The sequence below is a fragment of the Drepanopeziza brunnea genome, assembly GCF_022702325.1.
Source record: "Drepanopeziza brunnea f. sp. 'multigermtubi' strain 214-2 chromosome Unknown ctg7, whole genome shotgun sequence".
Taxonomy (NCBI): Eukaryota; Fungi; Ascomycota; class Leotiomycetes; order Helotiales; family Drepanopezizaceae; genus Drepanopeziza; species Drepanopeziza brunnea.
In genome coordinates, this window is record NW_027094070.1 from 1,986,269 (window position 1) to 2,001,183 (window position 14,915).

The 14,915-nt window shown below is 51.3% G+C and overlaps 6 protein-coding genes across 6 annotated transcripts; 2 read left to right on the forward strand and 4 right to left on the reverse strand.

Moving 5' to 3' along the window:
• Positions 1 to 1,615: 1,615 nt before the first annotated feature.
• L3040_004917 (uncharacterized protein) lies at positions 1,616 to 3,393 on the forward strand (the record flags this gene model as incomplete). Its single annotated transcript, XM_066156376.1, has 5 exons — positions 1,616 to 1,808; positions 1,858 to 2,027; positions 2,085 to 2,636; positions 2,686 to 2,995; positions 3,044 to 3,393. The coding sequence occupies 5 exons, from the start codon at positions 1,616 to 1,618 to the stop codon at positions 3,391 to 3,393; spliced, it is 1,575 nt and encodes a 524-aa protein (XP_066011789.1).
• Positions 3,394 to 5,060: 1,667 nt separating this feature from the next.
• L3040_004918 (uncharacterized protein) lies at positions 5,061 to 6,918 on the reverse strand (the record flags this gene model as incomplete). Its single annotated transcript, XM_066156377.1, has 5 exons — positions 5,061 to 5,595; positions 5,704 to 6,177; positions 6,229 to 6,522; positions 6,575 to 6,592; positions 6,725 to 6,918. 5 exons carry the CDS (start codon positions 6,916 to 6,918, stop codon positions 5,061 to 5,063), a joined length of 1,515 nt encoding a protein of 504 aa, XP_066011790.1.
• Positions 6,919 to 7,395: 477 nt separating this feature from the next.
• L3040_004919 (uncharacterized protein) lies at positions 7,396 to 8,175 on the forward strand (the record flags this gene model as incomplete). The annotated part of the gene is made up of 4 exons (XM_066156378.1): positions 7,396 to 7,695; positions 7,745 to 7,824; positions 7,883 to 8,102; positions 8,170 to 8,175. 4 exons carry the CDS (start codon positions 7,396 to 7,398, stop codon positions 8,173 to 8,175), a joined length of 606 nt encoding a protein of 201 aa, XP_066011791.1.
• Positions 8,176 to 8,262: 87 nt separating this feature from the next.
• L3040_004920 (uncharacterized protein) lies at positions 8,263 to 9,363 on the reverse strand (the record flags this gene model as incomplete). Its single annotated transcript, XM_007288637.2, has 2 exons — positions 8,263 to 9,215; positions 9,294 to 9,363. 2 exons carry the CDS (start codon positions 9,361 to 9,363, stop codon positions 8,263 to 8,265), a joined length of 1,023 nt encoding a protein of 340 aa, XP_007288699.2.
• A 660-nt stretch (positions 9,364 to 10,023) lies between these two features.
• L3040_004921 (uncharacterized protein) lies at positions 10,024 to 12,434 on the reverse strand (the record flags this gene model as incomplete). The annotated part of the gene is made up of 2 exons (XM_066156379.1): positions 10,024 to 10,353; positions 10,407 to 12,434. 2 exons carry the CDS (start codon positions 12,432 to 12,434, stop codon positions 10,024 to 10,026), a joined length of 2,358 nt encoding a protein of 785 aa, XP_066011792.1.
• An 845-nt stretch (positions 12,435 to 13,279) lies between these two features.
• L3040_004922 (uncharacterized protein) lies at positions 13,280 to 14,581 on the reverse strand (the record flags this gene model as incomplete). The annotated part of the gene is made up of 3 exons (XM_007288638.2): positions 13,280 to 13,340; positions 13,486 to 14,302; positions 14,407 to 14,581. 3 exons carry the CDS (start codon positions 14,579 to 14,581, stop codon positions 13,280 to 13,282), a joined length of 1,053 nt encoding a protein of 350 aa, XP_007288700.1.
• Positions 14,582 to 14,915: the final 334 nt, after the last annotated feature.

The window sequence follows — 14,915 nt, forward strand, 5'->3', positions numbered from 1 at the left end:
GTCACACAACAGATTACACAGCATTGTTTTGACCTGTCCTTTTCTCACATCTGACCATTCAAGGCAATCTTCGATGCAATTTTTGCTACAACGCTCCAATCATCTTCTAAACCAAGGAGTTCGTCGGCGATTTTTAGCGAGCCTCGATTACAAAGCTGGATAAGCGTGCCTTCCTTATTTGCGCAAGCAAGCGAACGCACGAATGACCATCGCCTATAGTGGATCAGGCTTCGGTTTATTCCTCTTCGGGAGACTTGCTGAAAATCAAATCTAGGCGCACCGATCAGCCCGGCGTTGTACCACCTCCCCATCGCAGGGTAATTGGCATGCCAATGCACACTCGCTCCACATCGTCTACGAACCTTTTTCAAGAAGTGGGCTTCAGCAATATCCAAGTTCTGTTGGTTGAGGAAAAAAACATTAAATATGAAAGTAATAGAGAAGCAATAAGAGAAGGCAGGATGCCTTGTATACGTGGTATATCATGGCATGGAAGCTCAACAAACCATCCGCGAGACAGACGCTTGGCATGAGCAAGTGGGTGTGCCGAGACATCTGGATACAAACAATCTTGATGGACTGGCAGATGCCGGTCATGGGTTGTATGGCGTGGAGTCAAGAAATTTGCAGATTGCAGGCTGAAAAGCACACTATGCGGGAACGTTCAAAATCATTGCAACCACTGCTAATGCTAGAGATGGGCATGTTGGTACTGCGATCTTTAGCGGCATAGCCAGCGCCCCCCCTCTTTGGTTTCTGCAAGGCTTCAGCTGATCAATGAGGACTGCGTGGTCTCCAAACCTTTTACGGTTGCCGACCTGCTTATCAAAATCACAGAACGGCTCACCATCGTCGCAGCGGCCACCGCCACGGCAGACAACCAAAGGGGGGCGTATTAGCTTTGGAAGTTATGAGAATAGAAAAGATGGCGACGTTGTTCCGTATTCGGGCGGCGCATTTGCATTTTCACGGCGTTGGATCGAGCTGGATACCTAAGGGCATTGAATGGAGTCACTGCGATCTGGTTGTACATAGGACGTCCTTAACTTACAGGTGCGCTAAGTCGTCATGGATGGCAGATGTGAGGAGAAAGGTCGAGATGAACGCGTGCGGCGTGCATATTGGTGCTGTTGGAAATAAGACTTCAGTTCGTTCTGAAACCAGTCAGTTTGGTAACTTTTTTGAGAGGAGTAGTAAAGCAAGGAATATATTAGACAAGTCAATCAGTCAGTCAAGTCAGTCAAGTGAACCTAATAGCTCACTTGACTGCTCCGTTTGCTATTGCGTTTGTAATCTCAAGTAGCTATGTAGGTAGCTTCGATTCCACTTAGTTAGAGGTATGGAAAACCAACTGAAAACATTCACAAACCGAATACGTATTCAACTTGCATCACACACCCTGTCATACCAACAGGTGCTATAGTGCATATAAAATGGGTCGATTAGGTCACGTGGAGATTAGATAAGAGCTAGGTAGGTATCTCTATCTGTATCTCCAAACCCGGTCGCCCGACCACAACTTTCAACCGCGGCTGACCTGAATTCAAACTTCGTGAACAACTTCTTCCGACATCAAGGCAAGCAATTCCGTTTCGCTAACAGTTAAACACCCACCATGACCGAGGTGATTACGGACCAAGTCCCCCCGATCCTCCATGGACCCTCTGAAAAGGAAAAGAAGTACGATAGACAGCTGCGACTTTGGGCAGCAGCAGGACAGCAAGCTCTTGAGGATGCCCATCTCCTCCTGCTCAACTCTGGCGCAGGAACTGTTGGTGTAGAGACCTTGAAGAACCTCGTTCTTCCAGGTAAGCTTGGAGTTGCTTGGTCCACATACTTCTACTAACCAATATCCAGGTATTGGCAAGTTCACGATTGCGGACAGCGCTGTCGTTGGAGAGGCTGACCTGGGAGTCAACTTCTTTCTGGACCAAGATAGCTTGGGCAAATCGAGAGCTGCCAGCTGCGCCCAGCTACTACAAGAGCTTAATCCGGACGTGAAGGGAGACTACTTTACATCAACCAACGTAGGTCATTTTTTCGTTATTGTTGATTGGCCGACGGCTTATTTTTGTCTGCTGTAGGACCTCCCTTTTGATGCTGAACAAAAGTACACCCTTATAATGTACACCAACCCGATCAAGCCTGAAACCCTTGAACTCGTACAAAAGTATGCTCTTGAGCACAAAGTCCCACTCGTCGTCATCCAATCTGCCGGATTCTACTCCTACTTCCAGACAGTACTGCCCGGCAGCTTCCCAATCGTGGATACCCACCCAGACTCAACAGCTACAACCGACCTAAGACTCCTTACACCTTGGGCAGAGCTATCAGCATTTGTTGAGATTTTGACAAAGGATCTCGAGAACCAGCCTGCTCATGAGCATGGCCACATACCATACATTGTACTGCTGCTGTACTTCCTGGCCAAGTGGAAGGAGGAGCATGGATCATTCCCTTCAACATACAAGGAAAAGACTGCTTTTAGAAAGGTTGTGTCAGATGCTACCCGGACCAACAATCCAGAAGGAGGAGAGGAGAACTTCGAGGAAGCTGTCTCGGCAGTTCTGAAGACCGTCTCCGCTCCATCTTTGTCCAGTGCAGTAAAGGAGGTTTTTGAATATAAGCCAAATGAGGTATGCGAACTACTACGCTCTTTCATTTTTCTCTCTAACTGGAGTCTAGGTGGAGTCAAAGTCGAGCTTCTGGATCATCGCCGCTGCTATCAAGAGGTTCTATGAGGAGCACAAGGAGCTCCCACTACCAGGCTCAGTACCAGATATGAAGGCACAATCAACAGTCTATGTCAAACTCCAGAACATCTACAAGGCGAAAGCTCGCCAAGATGTGGCTGAGGTGCTGGCAATTGTTCGGGGCCTCCCAGGTGGCGAAGAAGTGGATGCAGCTGAAGTCGAAAGCTTCTGTAAGAATGCTGCTTTTATAAAGCTCATCTATGGGACCGAAGTGGGGAGGGTGAATCTTCAAGATATCGCAAGCAAGTACCTCAGCTCAAAGCTCCTGGTGCCTACTAACGACTGCATAGAACGAGAGTTTGAGAATGATGAAAATGCCGAGATTACTATGATGCCTCTCTCCCTCCTTCCAATCTACTTGTCCCTGACCGCAACCGCTCATGCGCCCTCTGCAACTTCCTCCCAGATCCTCGCCACAATCGACAAAACCATCCCTGACGCTTCTCTAAACCCACGTGTCGTGGAGATAGCTCAAGAAGTAGCCCGAGCCAAAGGTGGCGAACTTCACAATATCTCGGCATTAACAGGCGGAATGGTGGCTCAGGAGGTGATCAAGATCATCACAAAGCAATACATCCCGATCGACAATACCTGCATCTTCGATGGGATCACAAGCAGAACGCAAGTACTACGAATATAATGACGACGAGTTCAATGAATAACGAAGGGACGGATTATGACAAAATGACAAGCTCAGCATACAGAGGCTATGGCTGGATCTCGTGACATGATGATCGGAGGACCTCACCTCATGTTACATTGGGAATTCCCAAGCCAGACCAATACATGTGGCGGCCATCGGTGGTCTACATGTACAGGAGTGGAAGCACTCTATTAAATCCCACCACAGAGTGGAATTCACATGCAGGCCGAATCTCATTACGCGATTCTTGTATCTCAACTTCTCGTTTCGAAACAGACCAAATACTGGAGTGAGGTGCCGGTTGGAAGAAAGTCATGTTGTCAGCCTACATACAACTACATTTACCAAACATGACACGGCCATGATCCAGAGCCCCAATCTTTCCAGCAACATTTCAATACTTCAAGGTCGGTCGCTCTTCGACGACTACCTATTCCATTCCAGGTGATCTCGACCTCACCCTGCTTTCCTTCATGATTTGCTTCTCTCGCTACCTTACAATACTCACAGTCGCTACCAGATTCCCCACACCTCAGTGCGGGAATGCTTATGGCTATCACTTCAACCATCCAATCTCACCCCATGTCCCGCCCCTACCGGCCCGTCTTCCAAATTATGCCATCCACAAATTACAATTCAATATATTATGCACCACCGACCTTCCTCTCTCTGTCCCACCCCCGAGCCATCTCATCCATTCACATGATCTCAACTCAATCGCCTCTCCTTATCAATCAAGAGTTACATTTTTTCTATAAGAATGCCCGAATCAAACGTAACATCCCATCTAACCGACTCTTGTACTCGCCCCAGCCACATGAAGGTGTTTCTCGCGGGTACCACCTATCCGTAAACTTGGTGACTGAAATAGGGAAACAGCATTTTTCCCGGCTTCCTTTCACCCGCTGCTTCCCGGCTGGACAATCCATCCCTCCTCCATCCCGCTCCCCCCATTCCCCGGATTCCGGCCCCCTGGGTGGCGCGTGCCATCGTGCAGGTGCGGGTGCAGGTGCTGTGCGTGCATGCATGGCATGGTTCTGCTGGACGAACGACGCTGGGCGCGCGACCCTTGCAGATAGATAGATAGATCGGTAGATCTATAATGTGTGTTTACGACGGCAAGGCACGTTGCGTACCTGTAGATAACATGCTGAGTTTTAGAGAGGAGAGAGAAAAGTAGTAGTAGTAGTGGTGGTATTGGGTAAGGCGGGAATTTGAAACGCAATGCTTTATTACGTAGAATCTTAGTCATTAATTTTAGAGGACGGCGACGTGCTAAGGAGCGAAGAGTATATATAATAAGGTTTTATTTCGTATTTGAATCGAAAGTAAAAACGAGGTTAAGGAAAAGCCCTTGTTTTTTAAGAAAAAAAAAAATGAAAAAAATTTGGGCTGCAGGTATTTGATCTTGCGGTATCGCAGACTCTCTACAAGCCTTTTCCGTGCACTGTCAAGAAAGAAACTCGTTTAAATAATTTGTCATTCAATTAAATCATCGTATACACGTAGCTTCATAAGTAAGTGTCTGCGTGCTCTTCCATACTATTTTTTCCAGTAATCATCGATCGACCTACGTAAAAATCTTCAGCTCTCTCAACGCACCCGTAACCGGAACATGGGGAGTCCCCAAAAATCTCGCTAGCAAACGGTATCATCCTTCCCCCTCAAGCATCTTGGGCCATCACACTCTGGACCGTCCCCGCCAGGATCCCTGCGCCAATGATACCACCGTCGTGACAAGGCCGCAGCGAGACCCTCGGCACCCGCTCTCCATTTCCAAACTCGGCTTCCATGATCTCGTCGAGAAACCACTGGCTGTCTTCCAGGTAGTCTTGGAAGTGAACTATGCAGCTACCGGTATATCCCACCATCATCTCCTCGAGCTCTGATTCGCCGCCGTCCATGGGGAGAGCAGGCTCGTTACCGTTGGACGGACTGGAGGAGATGGTGGATAATTCTATCTCTCCGGCACAGGCCAAGAGAGCAACGACAGCCGCGGCTATCATTCCAGCCGCTCTGATCTGAATTGCCTTGGCTACTGCGTACACAATCGACGCTCCTTCGTCTGTCCATTGCCACGAATGCGGCGCATCCGACGAAGGCAGTTCTCGCTCTACTTGCTTCAGCATCGAAGGCTCGGTAGCCGCAAGATGTGGTCCGATACTTCCCAGGAAACTGGTCGTGAGCCCATTTCGCTGTCTGAGTCGAGGCGGCAGCGTAGATTCAGGTATGGAGAGATGATCTGTGAGAAATTCAAGAATGATAATGCGACCTAGCTCTCCCAGATAGCGACCGGAAGTCATGTACTGGAAAGGTTGAAAGCCTGGCATTTCGCCTTCTGCGTCGAGTTTCCGGTCCCAAGGCGTAATGAAGCCGTGCTCGTGTAGGGGACCTGCTGCGCCCTTGATTGTCCATTCCGTGTTCACGGTGATCTTGAGATCTAGATCCGCCTCCTTGGTCTTTTCGCCCTGGATTTCGACCTTTGTTGGTCTCTTGCTTGGGTGAAGTTTGCTGAGAGGTAGAGGGATTGTTGCGTTGCAGCCGGTACCTACGATAAGGCCCATGACGGCCTTGTGCCGGGCGTTCTTTCTAAACATGTATGCGAATGCGACAAGAGTGGCTACGGCGTCATTCACAATAGCCGCGATTTTGATGCGCGGTAGCGATGCGCTTCTCGAAACTTCATAGCCATCTCGAAGCAATTTGGCCAGATCGAGATTCGAGGTAATTTTGAAGCCTTTGCCCATAGGCATCAGGGTTGCCTCGGAAAGGGTGTGTTGACTATTTTCAGTGAGCAGCAACTCTCGCTTTGGATAGGGGTTTCGCGCCTACATCATGGGAAAGCTGAACGTGACCCCGAGCGGTAACTGGTCTGGGAGTTCTCCCGGCCAGGCAAGACACCCATCATGTATGACTTCGGCAATCCGCTCTCCTATCCACGCAAACAATTCCTCAGCCCGATCGTTTTTCAATTGCTCTCCAATTGGCCAGCTTTTCTCCAAGTGTCGTTTGACACGTGATATCTTGTATTGCTTATCCTCTCCTTTCTCGCCATCTTGGTCGCCATGCAGGAAGTCTCCAGATCCAAGCAGCTCAATGAAGCCAACTCGAAGATTCGTACCGCCGCTGTTCGACTTTAGTTTTTGTGTACAGTGTCTAGATTTAGGGTAGAACTCACATATCAATAGCCAAGTACCTAGAAGCCTGTTATTTTATAAGTCCAAAAAACTGACCGGATCCCTTATCCTATCTCAATCATAGAATGGGACGCGCTTCACACGATGGCAAATCCAAGGAAATACAACATAGCGGGAGAGATCATGCGTACCTTCCGTTCTCGTCGCCCTCAGGCCTCAATATTGAATCCGAAATCGGTGTCGGTAGAAATTGTTCTTGCGACTCGGCGGCCAAGCTAGTAAAGGTGCTGTGTAGGCTCCGTGCAAGGCTGCGGATCTTGGAAGTGTCGACTTGCAAAGGGAGGAGGAAGGAGTCCGCCGACTGAGACTCTCTGGTTGTGGTCATTTCGAAGATTGACATGAGAAAGAGGTTGCAGATGTTGAAGATGAAGTTGGAATGATGGGTCTAGACCTAGTACTTCAGCTATTCTAATGGGCGAGGGAGTGTCTTATGTTGAAAGTGAGTGTGTTGAACGTGAATGTAATGATCAGGCGAGTGCGTGAATCATCTTCATGGCGGGGGGTGAAGCAGGAAAGATACTGAATGTATTGTGAATTGTGAATGTGTGGAGCTATTGCATTTGTAGGACTTGAAAACTAGTCAGTATACAGGCAATTGAATCTGGAAAGCAAGGTTGGATAATCATATCTTTTACTCAAAGTTGGATAATCATACCTTCTACTCAAGGTCACTTATCAAAATTTGAACCTACAGGGACGTCCCGGGCCTTATCGTGGATCCGCATGGGAGAGCCTTATCAGCGTGCTTAGCTCCCGCACCCCTACCAACTTTCTACAACCACATCTCCATGTCCTCTACGCCATGCCTCCTCTCCCTACCACGTACCCGCGGGACCCGAAGTACCCAGAGATGCTGAACGAGAAAAAAAGGATGTTCCGCTACCGAACAAACCGTCGGAATCGACCCTTCGCGATTGCTTTTGGTGTGGTCGCGCTCTGCTATCTTCTCTGGACGAATGTATCGAGGCCGAGTCTATTTTACTTCTGCCGTACGGCCGAGCAATCAGACGTTGCCTCGGGCGTGTCGAGAGCAAATCTGCAGGATCAGAAGGCTTTGGTGCCGCTCGAAGCGCATATCATGTCAAAGTGTCCAGACGCGAGGGTACGTTACATGCTTGTTGGTGGATAGGAGGGACGTTGACAGGAAGTAGGACTGCCTCAGGGATATGGTACTGCCTACGATGCAGAAAGTCATCGACAAGGTGAATTTCACGCTGTCATTCATTGGCACGTAAGTTAGACTTTCTACCCCCATCTGGGATTAAGGCGGGCTCTAACAAGCTGTGAAGTCCTACAGACAATGACGGGGTGGATTGCAAGCATGGCCCACAGGAATGTATGGGCAACATCATCGAGCTATGCGCCCAGCGACTGTATCCCGATCCGAAGATCCACCTAGGCTTCACGATGTGTATCTCTCGCGACTACAAAGAAATCCCAGACGAGAGTCTGATTTCGGACTGCGCGCTCGAACACGGCATCAATATTAGCACGCTGAACGATTGCGCGGTAGAAGATAACGGCGGCCTAGGAGTTGGCATGCTGCAGGATAGCGTCAGGAGGAGTATCGATGCAGGCGTAACGAAGTCTTGTACCGTCCGGCTGAACGAGGAGATATACTGCGTTCGAGATGACGGGGAATGGAAAGACTGCCCGCACGGAGCCGGCGTCAATGATTTGGTTCTTGCGGTCGAAAAGCTGTATCGCTCTTCTGCTTCTCCAACTTCAGTGGCGCAAACACTTCCGTCCATAGCTCAGTAGCATCCCCAATTCTGTAGGTTAATTCGACTTCGTCCATACCACGCTCGTCATCGCCTCCCATGGTTTCTAGCTGCGAGATGAGGCTCTCCAATCCGATGGCTTTGCCAACTGCCTGCGTTGCCCCCGCCTCGAGTGCGACGTGCACAATGTGGATGTGGAAATGGTAGTAGGTGGGCTGGTAGTGCACATACAGCTTCAGCAGATCACCTTCCACACCCTTCTCCCCATACATCCCAACCGTAGCCTCCACCAGCCTCTCCCTCATGTGCCTCAACCACGGCAAATGCCTCTTCTTCAAATCCCTTAAACTCCAAATATCCCTCCTCTCCACCAACACAAGTAGATGCAGCCCCTCCATCGTCTTCCGGTCCCAGTTCAAGTCTGGTAGCAGCAAGAACCCCTCGTCGCCAGCCTGTCCCAGCGGCGTCCGGAAGATAACATCCTCCACTTCCGTCTTCCCCTCAATAATGTTGTACACCCAGTTCAGCCGACCCTCCTCCCGTTTCGCCAACATGTACGGCCGGACCCTCTCGCGGTACACCTGCGCCGTCTCGACCACCATCCGCACCCCCTGCTTGCTGTACTTCCTGACGTGCTGCTCCGTGCACGGATAGATCAGGTTGATCTTCAGATCCGCAAAGTCCTCGGCTTTCTCTCCCGCGCCAGCGGCGGGGTACGGGGTCGCGGTCGCGAGGTACCAGAAGTAGACGTCGTTGGCGCCGAGGTTCCGGAGCGTCTGCAGCGTGCTGGGGAGCTGGGAGAGGTAGGCTGGGGAGTCGGGAAAGGGGGCGCGCTCGAGGATCAAGAGGGCGCGCTGGCTGTTGATGTGCCCGAGGAGGACGCTGCGCCGGCCGGCTTCGTCTGGAAGGGTTTGTTAGGTGGAGCTCGAGGGCTTGTGGAGTGGTGGGGTTAGAGGTAGATGGCATTGATTGATGGTACCTTGTTTGAGGACGCTGTCAAGCTTGAACAACGGAATGAGAGACTCGGGATCGGGCGTGAACTCGCTCATGGTAGCAATCTGGGGAAGCTGATTCCGGACGAAGTATAAGCGTTGCTGGAAGCCGGCCGTCGTGTTTGTTGACTCCTAGAAAAGTTTCGAGATACCTATGTAGGTCCGGGGCGGTGAGAGGCAGAAAACGGAGGGGGATACGGCTCCACTCGCTAAAAAAGAAAAACCCTGAATCAGATTGGAGGGTTTACTTACCGGGCTGGGTGTTCAACAACGTCAACAAACGTCAAGTATGAGGCAAGGTTCCCAAACTCTCTCGGGGATCGACTGCGACGTGCAACAAAAATATAACAAGCGCCCGGTGATGGGTCAAGTTTCTGGTGTCGCGTCGGCCGATTGGCTCTTGAAGAGTCGATTTCGACCGATGCAACGGAGGAAAGGCCTCATGGCGAGATGTCCGCTGCAATGGTCTCAAACTCTCTCGGACATTGACTGCGACGTGCAACAAAATCTTTGAAAGGCTCCTATTCTTGGAATAGCCAGTTTATTGTGATTCGTGTTGACAATAGGAATCAGATTTGCACTAGTCTTCGCCATACAGGTATAATTGCCGAGGTGGAGCTCGTTCAATATATTCATCGAATTCCAGGTACGCATTGGTGCCCGCCATTTTCAACCTCCCTATTTGTTATACAACCAGGCCCGTAACCTTTACAGATCTTAATGATACCCGTTCGTGCCACCGTTCAGTGTGAGCAGCTCTTCTTTCCTCAGCCTATACAAGTCCTGTGCTTCTCTTTCTCTCCTGGCCACAAAGCCTACCTCGCTTCTCAAAGACTCGAGTCTGCGTGAGATTGCAGCTTCTTCCGAGATCTGCAACGTTCTAAAGGAATCGAGGGATTGGGTCGCCTTTTCGAGAGCTTCCGACGCCTCGTGAATCTTTTGACGGAGCATTGTCGCGCGCTTTGCGTAGCCACCAAGATGGAGGTTAAGCTTTTTCTGGAGCTTGTTGCCTTTCTCGGCCGCCGCTACGATGGATTCTTGGACATTCTGAGATTTGTCAGTTGAAGAATTATAGAAGGAAGCGAGGATATGACACTTACGTTGAATGCTTGCACGAGCATCTGGTGCTCATCAACTTCTTCCTCGTATCCACTAATGCCAGGCAGCAAAGAGTGGGTTTTGGCTTCACTCCACGCTTGCTTGAACTCCTCAGATCCTAGCATGGCAGCTTCTTCCGGCACCTCTCTGGTGATTAGTAGTCGTGCGCGGGCAAGATCGTCATCATCGATTACAGCCAGCGGAGCCGGAGTCCCGTTGACCTTGGCGCCAGGAATAGGATAGTTGATGGCATCGGCCGCCTGGAGCAAAGCAGCTTCTCTGGCGATAGCTGCCAAAACAGGATTCGATACTTGCGAAGCGTTCAGGAGCTGGGCATTGATATCAACAGTGGTACTGCGAGGGAGACCCCTTTGCATAACCTGAGTCCGTCGTTTAAAATCTACAGCCTCTTGTGCTTCCCGGATCCGTCGATTTCTATCATCTCGGATCGCTGCATCTTCTTCGGAGAGTTCTTCAGTGCCCAGAAGTTCTTGTTGTTCCTCGGGTAGTTCAAGCTCCCACTCGACATCCTTGGGTTTAGGTAAAGATGCGAGACCTTGCTTGAGTTTGTGCTTGAGGGACATCTCTCGTAGCTTGACGTCTCTAGGCGTACCACCGACCAATTGCATCTCCCCGTCCGCATTGAGTGCAAACGTGTCCCGCGGAGTTCGCATTGGTGTTTGCCCTGGAATTGCAGGTGGACCCATTGGGGTCTGGCCAATACCATTAGAGGCTTGTCTGAATGGTGTGGCCATTGGATTCGGTGTCGCCATCGTTTGCCGTCGAGGTGTAACGCCTTCAAACCCAGTGCTTCCAGCTCCCTCGTGTAAAGGGGTGTTCTCACCACCCAACAAGGACGACTGCGTCTCTGTCAGAGCTCTGATATTCCTGATCTCATTTGCGATATGGTCCTCTTGAGCCGGTGCTCTGGGTGTTCGAATAGGCGCTCCGCTGTTGACGGTTGAGTACGTGTTGACCAGTCCTCGCGTGGCATCATTCTCACTGGATCTCGCCGCGATATTGGCTCTTTCCCCAATCATTCCCATCTTTACAATCTCCTCCAACTCTCCTTCGCCAACCTGCGGTGATGGTAACACCAAAGCTCTCCTCTTGCTGCTCTGTTCCGCCTCCCGAATCTTCTGCATTTGACCAGCCTTCATCGCAGCCTGGTATGATGCCGAAGGTGCCTCCTTCTCGCCCTTCCTCCGCTTCCGGTCCGGATCTTGCTCCTGGTCCCCCTTTCGCTTGATCGCAAGTTGCTGCTTTCTTGGGTCGAACGCCTCCCTCTCCTTCTCATTCATGGCCTGCTCCTCCCCCGTCTCGTAGAAACCCGGCGCAGGCGCCTTCTCAAATGGAATGTCGGCATTGTAGTCCATCATGCCCTTTTTGCGAAAACTGGCCTTGATGTTGATCCCCGCAGTCTTCAACTCTCTCCTCTTCTGCAACACAGCCAGTCTCCTCGATTCCTCCAACTGCCTCTCTCGCGCCTTGCGCTTTGCCTTCTTTCCCTGCGTGTTAGCCAGACGCGCTCGCGCCTCGCTCAGCATCTCCTTCTCGTCCTCATCCAGGTCGATCGTGTCCGGTCTGGCAGGTTTCGATTCGGGATCCGGGTCCACCTCTCCAGGCCTCAACCTCCTCACATCATCCGCAGAAGGCGCCTTCGTCTCCCCGCCATCAGGCCCTCCCAGCCCAAGCTCTCCGGCCTCCTTCTGCTCAGCCTCGTCCAGCAGCCGCTGGTACCTCTCCAGGCACTGCGTCGCGGTTCTCCCGACCAAGGGGGCGATCGTGCGCCACTGCGTCGGCATCAGTTTCGCCAGATGCAGCAGCTTCTCGTCCTCCTCCTTGCTCCATTCGATCTTCCGAATGCCGGGATCCAGCCACTCGCTCCATCGTGCTTTGCATTGCTTGGGTGTCTTCCGCGCGAGGAGGGAAGAGACTCGAGCCCATTGGTTGAGACCGTACTTCGAGACGGAGGCTTTGAGGATCTCATCCTCGATGTTCGTCCACACCCCTCCTTTCACGACGGGCATGATGGTGGTGGTGGTGGTGGTGGGTTAGGTAGTGTTGTGTAGTGTTGCCGCTTCACTCTCTCTGCGCGACTCGCAACTTATTTCAAGGTTCCGGCCCCTAGCGCGATAGATACCCTTTGCCGAGAGTAGTGCACACGTGACCAGGCCCTTTCCAAAACAACCCTGCTGACGGGTGGGAGCATTTGAGCCAGCCAGTCTGATCATGAGAAGCTTTTCAAGTTAAATAATCTCCATCATTGCTGGGCGGGAGAACCCCAAGTCTTAGATTTGGCTGAGTCCTTATCTCCCAGACGGGTCAGATGTGAGGTTGGACCTCTGGCCTAGTTTGGACTTTTGCTTTTCTAGTATTTACAATTTAAAAAAATAGAGGGAGGAGGGGGGTGAAAGGCTGGTTGGCTAGCTAAGGGAGTGACAGAGAGATCTGATCAAGATACTGGACCGGGGTAAATACCTTCCCTAAGTTGGGGGGGCTGGATGGCTAGCTAGCTTTTCGGGATACAAGTATTTAGAGTAGAGTCTTCTGGCTGCTGGATTGGACTAGACTGGATTCGTGCAGTGAGCGAGCGGACTGACGAAGGTAGGCTCTGCGTGAGGGGAACGATACGTCGCGTGCGTGGATCCATCTGTCCGGCAGCTCTCTGTCTCTCTCTCTCTCCTTTCCCCCCCTTTTTTTTCCATATTAGAGCTGCTAGATAAGACAAGACAAGACACTATATCACGAAAAGCTGGCTGCTCGTGAACTGGACTATACATAAATGATTTCGTAATCAGATCCAAATCCGACTAATAACGCATTTCACTATTTCTAGTTCACATCTCTCTACCTATGCTGCACGCGAAACCACCTATTCGATCTTGATGGTGAGCTTTCCAAAGTGCTTCTGCTCCCACATGTACTGGTATGCCCTGTTTCGTCGTCAGTCAGTAACTTGGTTAGGGACTCCTCGCTTAAACATATACATATATAAATAAATAAATAAAAAAAGAAAAAGGAGAAAATTTTCTGGGGGCAATCAAAAGAATTTCACGGGAGGAAAAAAAAAAGACTCACTCTTTCGCCTCTGCCAGCCCAAACACCTTCTCATCCACGACAGGCCTGATCCTGTTCGCCTCGATGGCGCGGTTCATCTCCTCGAACTGCACCCGGCTTCCCACGAGGAGCCCTCGGGCGATGCACCCGTTGCTCAGCACATCCAGGAAGCTCGGCTGCTCCTGCGCATGTCCCCCCAGGAAGCCGATGATCGAGATGACACCCTCGAGCTTCACGGCCTTCAGACTCTGGGCCATGGTGGTCGGCCCGCCCACCTCCAGGACGTGGTTCACGCCGGCGCCCTTGGGCGTCAGGGCGGCGGCCTTCTCGCCCCACTCGGGCTCGTCCTTGTAGTTGATGACGTGGTCGGCGCCGAGCTTCTTCAGGACGTCGGCTTTCTGAGCCGAGGACGTCGTGGCGATGACGGTTGCGCCGGCCGCCTTGGCGAATTGCACCGCGAAGATGGAGACCCCGCCGGTGCCTTGGGTCAAGACGACGTCGCCCGGCGCGAGGGGTTTGAGCCCGTAGAGCGCGTTCCATGCCGTGAGGGCTGCGCAGGAGAGGGTGGCGCCTTCCAGCCAGCTGAGAGAGGCCGGCATCTCGACGAGGCCGGCTTCGTTGAAGGTGCCGTATTGCCGGAGGGTCCCGTCGATGCTTCCGCCGAGACCGGTCGTGATCGTTTGCGAGTCGAGAGAGCCGCCAATGTGGCCTTGGTTGAAGAGCGTGACGACCTTGGAGCCGGGCTGGAAGCGGGTGACTTTGCTGCCGATTGCGATGACCTCTCCCGCTCCGTCGGAGCCGGGAACGACGCCCTTTTTACATGCGAATGGGTACATCCCTTTGCTCGTATCAGCCATGGTTTCTCTTGGTTCGACGACTGGGGGCTGGATTGCGGAGTGCTCGTCATTCTTGCTCAGTTATAGAGATAAGCTTGCTACACACCTTTGGGAATGATTAGATCGCGGTAATTTAAAGAAGCCGCGTGAAACTTGACGAGGACTTCATGGTCAGAGAGCGCTGGGATAGGCACATCTTTGGTGAACTTCAAGCTGTCAAAGCCGTCATGGCCCTCAAGCGTCCAGGCACTGGTTGTCGTCGGGATTGCTGTTGTAGACATGATGAATTAGAGCGTATGGTGCTTAACCGAGGTTGTGAATACTGCAGTTGAAAATGTCAAGAAGCAGAGGGGAACTTCTGGACCAAAGCAACCGAGCGAGATATGGCAAATAGATGTTCTGTCTTAGCTTGAGTGTCGATGATAGGAAGTTGAAGAAATGCTATCTATCTACTTATGAACATGGCAACTTGATTAATAATTGAATGGAGAAAAGATTACGAATACCTGCAGAGGTACAGCGGTTATGTGTCGTAGCCCCTCCCATTCCACAGCTACCATTTTAACCTAATTGAGCAATAACTTGACCTTAGGCACGGAGGCTGTCAAAGATGCG